The sequence below is a fragment of the Pinus tabuliformis genome, chromosome 8 (genome assembly GCF_031772625.1).
Source record: "Pinus tabuliformis cultivar Carrire ecotype Pingquan chromosome 8, CPIR1, whole genome shotgun sequence".
Classification (NCBI taxonomy): domain Eukaryota; kingdom Viridiplantae; phylum Streptophyta; class Pinopsida; order Pinales; family Pinaceae; genus Pinus; species Pinus tabuliformis.
The window spans coordinates 1,785,210,816-1,785,221,507 of NC_142294.1; the positions used below are offsets into that span (position 1 = coordinate 1,785,210,816).

A 10,692-nucleotide genomic window follows, 5' to 3' on the forward strand; every position below is an offset into this window, starting at 1 on the left:
TCTTCTTTTCATTTGGAGTTTGAATGTGTAAATTTGAAGTACTAGTGCTAGCAATGGATTCTTTTCCTTTCATACCCATGGCTGTAATTTTAGTTTCATTGCTTGAATCAGATCCCAAATCCTGTTGAGTGGTTGTAGTTGTCTTTTGTTTTCCCTTTTTATTGAATTTATTTGGTTTCATCTCAATATGAAGCTTCCAACAATGATGTTGATTGTGACTATTTTGAACAATGATTGCATGTTAGTTTCTCTCCTTCCTTCTTAATGGATGCATTTTTCTTTCCTTTCGCTTTGAAACCCTTTTCTTTTACTTTACCCTTAAATTGATTTTTACTACCCTCTTTTGGAGTATTTTTCACTCTTGCCTCAAGATGAGTAGCTTTCACACAAACCTCATCTAGATTATTGGGATTAAACTTAAGGATAGTGTGCCTAAGGTAACTGTGTAAACCCCCTGTATACTTCAGCAACGTGTCTTGTGATTGAAAATCTACACCTAACATTAGAGACCTTATTCTCATTAAGGGAGTTTTGAGGTATAAAATGGGCCTCCTAAGGAAATTTTAAATTAATAGTGGAAATAATAAAATAATATTAGATTACATCATCAAAGTTTGAGAGGGAAAAAAGAAAAACTATTTTTTCAACTCATATTTTCAACTTATCTCCCTATGGGTTTACTAAAATTTCAAGCAGAAACACTCGTTGGATCCATAGTTTGATTCATCATCCAAGGAGTACCCATGTTGCATACTTTCGATGGACCCTACTACAAGAAAAATGATGAATACATGAAAAAAGTGTGATTGCAATAACATTTTTTCATGTATTTATCATTTTTATTGTAGCAGGGTCCATCGAAAGTATGCAACATGGGTAATCCTTGGACGAGGAATTAAATTTTGCATCGAATGAGTATCCCACTTGAAATTTAAGTAAAACCTTAGGGAGATAAGTCGAAAATATGAGTTGAAAATGTAGTTTTATTATTTTTATTATTTTTTAATATTTTTACTTTTTTACTCTAGAAATGGTGAATCATCCCCCATGGTTGACATCATCATCTTTAATTCTATTGATTCTTATAAAGTTTCTTTTGGTTGTAAATTTTTCTTAGGAAGCCCATTTTAGACCTAAAAATTCCCCTAATGAAATTATTGGGTGTAATCTTGCAAATTTTTACCTTTAAGTTGTCTAAAGTTTTGCCAATTCATGATAGCTTTCAGCAAAAATGCTAGAGGGTAAAACTGTCTTTTACTTGTAGCAATGAAATCATACCTAAATATTGAGATCTTACCATTTTTTTTTATCTCTTCTTGTGTCTTGGCCTCCCACCATACTAGTGATGCACCCTTGAGCCTCAACGAAGCTAGCTGAATCTTTATGTCATCATCTTGAAGGTTTTGAATCCTGTAATAAACCTCCAACTGACGAACCCAATTGTCAAGCTTCTCTGCATTCACTTCACCATTATATATGGGCAGTTCAAATTTAACATCAAGTTTTAATAGGGGTGTTTTAGCAATTCCTTTTGAGGTATTTTGATGAGTATGAGTAAGGGTTGTATTAGTGGAAGAGGGTGAATATGCCTGTGAAGATGAAGATGGAGATAATGGTGGAGAGGGTGGAGGTTTAACTCCATTTCCATTACCTCCTTCTCCTGAAGAACCTTCTCCTTTTGGGGGCTTGGAGCTTTCAACCTGCAGTCTGGTATCTCCCTCTTCATAGAGGACTTTCACCATCTCTGTCATGTCAAAGAAAGCCTTCCTAAAAACCTTCTCATCTTCTTTCATATTTGCAGGCTCTCCTTCATGTGACATGCTTACTGAAGCTTCAACTGCTATTTGAGGTAGAATTGGTGGTGGAGATTGTGGCAATCTTGCACTCCTACTCCTTGACCCGACTTTAGGACCTTCAACCAACTTTCCTTCTCCTCTCTTGAGTTTCAACCTTGTAAGCATCACATTCACTTGCAAACAGTTAAATCCTCCTTGCACAAAGAAAACCAAGAGCTCTAATACCAAACTTGATCTAAATGGGAAAATTAGTTTTGTTGTGCTACATTCCTCTTCAGAATGTGTAAAAGTGATTAAGGATTCATGAGGTTAATTGCAAGTTTTAACATGAGTTTCTGAATTTTTTTATGTAAATTTCATGTATGAATTAACATAAACAAATGAATGAACAACAACATATAACATACATGAACATCACCAAAATAGTATCACAACAACACATGATGGAGTTCACCCCGTCTGGGCTACATCTCCTTGGTCCAACTTCCAATGGCTTGGCCCTCTCTATTGTGCTCAAAAGTGTGAATATATTAGTTGACAATGCTCAGATAGCTTTGAAACCTATTCCAATGGCTCCAAAATGCCCAAAAATGCTTGCGTAGCCTCTTTCTGCTCCTGATTTCGTAAAAAACTGAAGAAGTTGTGGCTTCCCCAAGTCCTTCTACTAATCGCACTTCAATTTCCCCAAAATATGGCACCATCCTACAAATTCGCCTCTAATTCCACTAATCGAGCACCGATTTCACCTAATTCCGGGTGAAATTGTCAGACAAATTAAATGCCCTATAAGGCCTTAAATTCAAAAAGTTTTGGCCACATGAGGGGCCACGTACCTGGGGATAAGGCCAACGGCCCGCCCCCGTTGGCCGGGCTCCCATTCGAGTCTGCCATGGTCCCATGGAGTGGCAAGCACCCAAGGGCTGGCCCTTTCCCGGAATGTGCCAAACTTAAATTTTAAATATGTGCGGCAACCCATAGTTTATAAGCACTACTCATATGGTGTATTGGCAATGGATTAGACTTTGAACTTGGAGGTTGCCGGTTTGACCCCCGCCTGCTGCTGCTCAGACCTTAACCTAATTTTTGGTGGCCCTCAGTCTGCCACGTGGCAGCCTGTGGTTGGCCACCAACCAACCTGTTATCTCAAAATCAGACCCTGGAAGGCTGCAAACCAGGAAGACTTCAAGTAATTGTTTCAAACCAATCTTTTGACTAAGGCTTAGCCTCCTTAGCCTGAGAGGGCTCTCTCAAAAAGGGTTATTGATTTTGACTATTAATAAGATGGCTAACTCTTGTGAATAACATTGACAAATAATGAAGGCTGGATAAACATTACATAAGTTTCCATTGGGCCTATGGAGTCAAACATACTACAGCAAACAATGATGATGCCTTACATAGAAGTCAGGGCATTTAGCATTTGGATGTTCAGAATACCACTTATATAAAACCACAGTTTACAAAGACATACAGGAAGTCAGAGCATGATCAATGAATTCTGAGTGATTATGCATTTGTACAACTGTAAAAGAACACTAAAGAAAATATACCATCACACATTCTGAACAAGAAAATCCCTTATGAATCCTGAGAAGTAAAACAGTCATTTATATTACTGAACTCTGTTTTTACATAAGCCAAAACAGTCCTCTGTTTTATAAAATATCCAACCCCTGTTACATTGTTGTTTCAGCTATATATAGAGCTCTTCTACCTAATTGAGGTTCCTCCTCCAGCGTGAGGGGAACTCCAATTCTGCCTATGATGACACCTGCTAACATTTGAAACTAACTAATAAATACAACAGACTACAAATTGACAGCTCTAAAATCCTAAAACAATTAGGATTCTAATTCAACATTATGCTGGAAATAGCATTTATTACAATCAAGATGGTGCTCCTACGAGAAAAAGGAGAAAACAGGCTCATTCTCTGACAAGTGGTCTCTTTTAGTTTGGCTGTGATAGGTGTCTGTAGTTGCTTGCTGGCCTTTAATGTAACATGTTTTCCAATACCCTGAAATATAGGAAACTGCTCCTGTTTGTCGGTCCTTGGTTTGCCTCAAAATATTCGAATCCAAAGAAGCATGCTTTTATCCTTTAATTACCCAAAATGAAGTAGACTGTCATGTCCTTGATGTGCTGGTCATTTTTTCATGTGTGAAGACAACACCTTTCAAAAATATTTGCTGATTTGTCAATCATAATTGATTGGCTCAACTGAAACATGCAGCTACAGCAGTTTCGTAGCGCGCTACGAAACTGCTGTGTAATCACAAAACACAGCTTTAACATCAAAATCTTACTATCTTGAGCTTCTTTGATATTGGAATGTCCCTTTCAACCGTCTTGAAGCTATTCAAAATTGTTGTGTGATTTCCTTAAGGAAAGCTTTCCTACTGGCTTAGCTGCATCTGCAAATCTTCAATTTGTCTTTTCATATTTTGTGATTCAAACTCTAACACCTTTGAACATGATTTAACTGCTTTCTTGTAGTCTTTCAATCTAAGACAGCACGCTGCATGATTCAGGTTCTATTTTACTCAGGGCAATAAGCAGAATGTATATGGCCCTGCTTGAATTTTACTCTTGCCACACCAGCCAGTGAATACACATGCCCTGCCTCAGCAGCATCTTCAAACCAATTTTGCGCCTCCCTGTACTGTTGCCTTTCTAGCATCACACAACCCAGTTGATGCAATACAAGTGCTGCAATACAAGTGCTTTCTTCCTATGAGAAGTGGCTCATTCTCTCAATCTTTCTAAAAACTGCACTGTAGTGTCTGACTTCATGTCATCCTCCATGGCTACTTGACTTAAAAATGAGTACAAAGCAAACGATGAATGCCCAATCATTGCCAGTCTTTTCCTGCCTTCCGGTTTACATAATAAGCTTGCAACCTGTGGATGGTGTAAAGACCTTAGAAGATCCCTGAGAAAAAACTGTAGGCAGGAAGCAACCAGCATTTCTGCATTCTCCTTGAGACCATACTCAATAAAAATCACTGCATCATTCACATTTAGAACCAGGGCTGCCAAATAGGTTTACTGTGTCCAGGCAAAGAACTATATTTTGCAGAATGTTAATTCCATGGCATTGATGTTATAAGTTGCAGAGATATTTGAATATAACATAAGCTCTTTGGGTATCTATAAAATACTTGGCAAAGCATACTCAGAGCTGTTAAGGCAACTATCAAGACGGTAACCTACATCTTAGCAAACATTTGAACTCCAGGGATACGCCCAAATCTAGGTCAGATATAACTGTTTATGAATGTCACTTAACTGTTACTGCAACTGAAGAGTTTGCATCCATGTCGCAACAGCAGTGCCTTCTGTCCCTCGGACACACATGATGAAGGAGGCACGAGCTTTCTCAGGGAGGGCCTATAGAAAACCATCTAAGCTAAAGCTTTGACATCGACACATTTACAGTTTTTTAAATTTATCTGACTCAGTTCCCTGCAATCTTCCATGATCTTCTTAAGCCCGGACTCTGCTATTCTCGAGCACCCTTCCAAATCAATACCTAAAAGGTGCCTGCAACATTTACCAACGGCGATCAATCCTGAATCTGTAAAACCCGATCCCTCTACTTGTAAATGCTTCAAATTCCTAAAACCCTCCTCAATACCGAGACTCATAACCTTTCTGCATCCTTTCAAGCATTCATGGAATACCCACATGGATCAAACTGAAAGTCACAAATCTTAGACTTAGGAAGAATATCGCTTATTCCAGAATTAAGTGTAATCTCCATTGCAGACTTGGAGGTATCCTTATAAAGGACAGACGCCTTTTTGCGGTCCGGTTGTGTCATGCACATCTCTAATGTATAAACGGGAGGAGCATTTCCCTCAAATGAAGCATCCACAGCACTAGCAGAGTAGACATGCCAATTAAACGCTTTAACCGACACCGTTTGACCTGTAATAAGACCTGTGATCTCCTTATAGAAATGTACAAGTGAATCTAGGTCTTTTAATCCACGATAGCGTGATGTCTGGTTTTGTAGAAAGAGAGATGGAAAACTATGAACTCCATTCCTCGAAAGAACACTGGGCATTAGAACAGACTCCTCTTAATTCTATTAACATTGAAAATGTTTAAAACCTGCTCTATGAATGTCGGATGATTCTCTCTCAAGGCTGCCCCATTTTCAGGCCAAACATGTCTCTTCCAAACCCTCTTCGCCCATATTAATAGCTTTGGGAATAGAAACTGAAACATTCTCAAAACCAGGAACAGGATTGCTAGTATCCAATATGTATCCCACTGCAGCAGCTTTTCGGGAGATTTTGCCCACGAATATGGACATTGTACTGCATTAATAAGAGATGACCTAGTAAAGCCTCATAAATCAAAAAGAACAAAATTCACCGCCTCAAAAACTTGCAACAGATGGCACCCAATTTCTTTTGATACTAACTCTGCTTCCACTTGTTTTTCCACTTTCTTTCCAGCTGTGATTTCAAAAGCACAGATCTTCATGATGGCAGTTGTAGCATAACCCATGACCACATTATTCCCCGAATGAGCCTCGGCCACATCACATAATTTTCCTATAATATATTGCGCAGAGTATTTCCCATCAGCTGTTCCATACTTTCCTAAAACCCAGCATATTACTTGCAAAAGAATAGATGGAAGTTTCGGCTCTCCAAGTATCTGCAAATATGAATCCACAGCAGAAGATCTCAATTGGCTATCAGCATCCTCATCATCTTCACCAGAACCTTCAGCAATCCGTCGCATTAAATTATGTGCCACTTTAATATTTACCAGATCTCCATCGTGCTCAAAGACTTTATTCATAGTCTGAATGAACCAATGATTGCTTGGTGCAAAGCGTTCTGCAAGTTCGATGGATCTTGATGCTATTTCTGTTTTATAGTGAGAGTCATTGATGCTGATCATGTAGCTGATCATGCGTTCTGCAATTACTTCAACGTTGCTGGATTTTGTCATTTTATAAAGTAAATCCAATGTCTTCCGTTTAAGTGAATCATCTGGATCCTCTAAGCAATCGATCACTGCCAATTGATGTTCTTCTGCGAAGTCAGGGTTGACCTTAATGACTCCACCAAGTGCATCAATACCCATATACTTCAAATTGTGGCTGTCACTCTTTAAAAACCTGGATGTCACTTCAGTCGCAGTTTCCAGTAGCTTGGGACTGGGATAAATAGATGTCACCGTTGGTTTTAGAAAGAGTCACCATTTTGTTGCGCTTAGACTTCGGCATCTTTGATGCTGGGAGTAAATCAGAGCAGAACAAAGGCCAAAGTAGCAAACACGCTTAACAGAATACAGCGTCAGAGCAAGGGTTTATCTTCGAATAGAGTTTTTGTCGCGTTAAATCTCGTTGAAGGTGTTGCTTTGTGCCTTTTAAATGAGAGGCATGTGGATTTCTGGAGGGAAGCAGAACTCTGTACAATAGGCATGCTAGGATATTGACTTCCACTGGATACCAGAACTTTGGCCAATGTAGTGGGATTATAGGAAAAACCTTGAGAATGAAACACAGCAGTATTATTTGTATATTGATGATAAGATCCAGCACTGTGACATGTTGAGTCAGATATTCCCACAGAATCCATAGGAGACAGCTGTGAAATATTGGCTATGGATTCGAACAATTCCCCAATTTCGTAGCGCAGCCAGTGCAAAATATGAATTATGCGCTACGAAATCACCTAGACAATTTCAGCTTTGAAAATTTTTTCTTGAGTGATAACACAACCAATATAATTTTTCCAAATTAGAACCAATAACATCATGCAACTTGGCACCACACCATTCGTCGAAGGTAAAAAGTCATTTGCACAGTCACCCTTCCATGTAGGCATAACCATTAGGTGCCACATCAATTGTACAGACTGCTGACTGGGTTGTCTACATTTTTTTTTAAATTCGCATGTTTAGGAAAACAAACAAAACATGTTTCTCGGAGCATACACAGTCCATTTTGCGCAAAATGAGTTGAGCCATATTCAAGATGACGAGCACTACACAGCCATTCAGACTCCAGACTGATCCAACAACTTTGAAGTTTGAGCAAATTTTTGAGCACCTGATCATATAACCAACATTAAACCATATAAATATCAGAGATATGAAATCCATTAAATCCACATATAAACAAGTAAAAAATTAAGAGAACTTAGCTTTTATTAATCATTGGCAAATCCGACCTAGTTCGGGACTTCCACGTACCACTTGACCATAGACATGGCTGAACCAAATCTCTCTTTCAGCCAGTCACCCCCGTGCCATATTCCAAGCATGAATGTGGGATCTCATAGAACAACCAATGCAATAACAACCAAGTGAATCCAAAGGTTAAACCACCTCCAACCTCATCAAATCATAATCGCACCAATACCGGTGCTCCGATCACAACCGAACCAAACTTGGAATCCCATCCGGAATCCAACACTATCCTTGAGCAATTTTTCGTTTCCTTTTCTCTCAGGCTTTACTGCAATCCAATCTCAAATCACTAGGCCCTAAACCGAGACCAGTATCTCAGGCTTTACCGCAATCCAAACCCATATCGCTAGGCCCTAAACCGATACTTATCCCTCAGGCTTTAGTGCATACCCCACCAAAATCGGTCAAGGGATTCGTAGGCCTTTTGGAATGAACCTTGAGATCACCTCCACCCCAGATTTTGAAATCCATCTAGAAAACCAAAGCTCAAAAACAAAAATAAACATCCCAACACCATGGCATCCGGAAAAAGGAAAGGCTAGGCTGAAATCCACTGTCATAACCCAACAAAACCATGCCACCGACAACAAGAGAACCATACAAGAGAACCATACACCAACATGCAAAGTCATGCATGTCTAAACCAGCTAGGAAATCACACATGCAAAAGGTTACCTTCAACTATTCCTACTGAAGCTGCTTGATCCTACTCTTCTTCCTTGATCCTTTCTTTCCTTCCTTTCCCTTTGCTTGCTTTTCCTTCCTTGATACAAAGCTAAAGTGATCCAAGAAACTCTATGTGACCAAGAGTGTGAGAGAGAGAAAGAATAATGAGAGAGCTGCAAACTTGAACTTGACAAAAGGTTACCAATTGATCCTCAGAAGCCTTTTATATTAATGAGGCCTTTAAGTTCTTCATTTTCCATTATTTTCATTCAATTTCCTCCTCACATGCAACACATGACCTTTAACCTTACTTTTCTCCTAATTTACTTTATTTTCATAAATAAATGTGTCAAAAATGCCTTTTTTCCTTTTAATGCCTTTGCCTTAGCCTTTTCCAATTTTCCTTAGCCAAAACACACATCCTGTGATGCCCACTAGGATATATTTGCCCAACATTCATCTTGAAAATAGTGTCCCTTAACCGTGGTATTATTTTGCATTTATTAAATTTTATTACATGAAATTTTCACCAAGGCTGTTACAGTTTTCCAATACCCAAATCCTTGATTGCAATTGAATTTGCCAATTTTCCTTTGCACAAATTTATTTCTTGCATGTTAGACCCCGCAACAAGCATGTCATCTACATACAACAACAATATAATATGACTTCCATCATTTTTCCTTTTGAGATAAACACAATGATCAAAGTGACATCTAGTATAACCTTGTTTAGACATAAACCTGTCAACTTTTAGATACCACTGCCTTGGATCCTGTTTTAGGCCATACAATCTCTTCTTCAACCTGCATATATATCTCTTCCTCGAAGTCCCCATGGAGAAATGCCATCTTTACATCTAACTACTCAAGATGCAAATCTTTTGCTGCTACTAGACTTAAAATAGTTTTGATTGAATTCATTTTAACAACAAGAGAAAATATTTCATCATGTCTATACCTTTATCTGTGCAAATCCCTTCACCATAAGTCTAACTTTATACCTTTTTCTACCTCCATATTCTTCCTTCAACCTGTAAACCCATTTATTCTGCAATTTTGTTATACCTACTAAAAACCTGACTAAGTCCCAAGTCTGGTTATGTACCAAAGAGTCCATCTCTTCTTTCATGGCTAGCTCCCACTTCATCTTGGTTTCTACCTGCATTGCTTCTTCATAATGTTCTAGTTCACCATAATCAGTCAAAAATTGATCTAGGTGGATATTGGTGGCCACTCGCCAAGTACACTTGGACCCCCACCATTGTTTCTTTCAGCTTTTCAGTTTCCTTAATTGTAGCACAATTTACTATTTTTAGCAGTTTTTAGGGTCCTGAACTTTCGGAGCCGTTTTGAGGCCCTAAACGATATTTTTTTGGGAAAATTGGGAGCAACATGGGTCCATGGGCTGATGTTGCTCTTCCCAAAGTTTTAGTTCTCGGATAGATCTTTCTAACGAGATATTGTGTGCATCAAACGAAGATCATATCCCAAAGTTACGACCCCATGAAGTTGATGTACCAATTTACCCAAACGGGGTCCACAGTTTGGTGTTTCATCTTCTAGGGTTAGGTTTTTGGATGTTAAGGGTTTTCCATTGTTTCTCAACAATAAATAGGCCTTTGAGCCTCATTGTAACATAGTTCAGAGGCATGTAGCCACCACATCTCTTCTCAAAGATAAGCTACCATCGCCCTAGCTGGTTTATTTCAATTTCTATTTGTAAGCATATTTCAGTATTTTACATTAATGAAAGGAAGTATTATTTCCACTACATCTCTATGTTTATGGTTATCTCTGTAATTTTTTGCATTCCTATTTAAATCTGGATCAGTGATATCAGAGCGGGTCTGCTTTTTCTCTGTTTTTCTTTGCATGTCCCCAACGAGGTCGGGATATAAGGAGTTAGGGCTTGAACTGGTCGAACCTTTGCAAGACCAGCCTCGCAAATCCCAACGGCCTCCCATGGAGGATGAAAAGAAAGTCGAGTGGGTAGGAGATCCTATCAAAATCTT

General features: G+C 38.8%; 1 protein-coding gene across 1 annotated transcript; it reads right to left on the reverse strand.

Moving 5' to 3' along the window:
• Positions 1 to 6,152: 6,152 nt before the first annotated feature.
• LOC149243343 (AP-4 complex subunit epsilon-like) lies at positions 6,153 to 6,902 on the reverse strand. The gene has a single exon (XM_089371189.1). It carries the CDS (start codon positions 6,900 to 6,902, stop codon positions 6,153 to 6,155), a length of 750 nt encoding a protein of 249 aa, XP_089227315.1.
• Positions 6,903 to 10,692: the final 3,790 nt, after the last annotated feature.

What these genes read in the sequence shown, in the direction of transcription:
- LOC149243343 (XM_089371189.1), bottom strand. Translation starts at nt 6,902, where the DNA reads ATGGGTATTGATGCACTTGGTGGAGTCATTAAGGTCAACCCTGACTTC.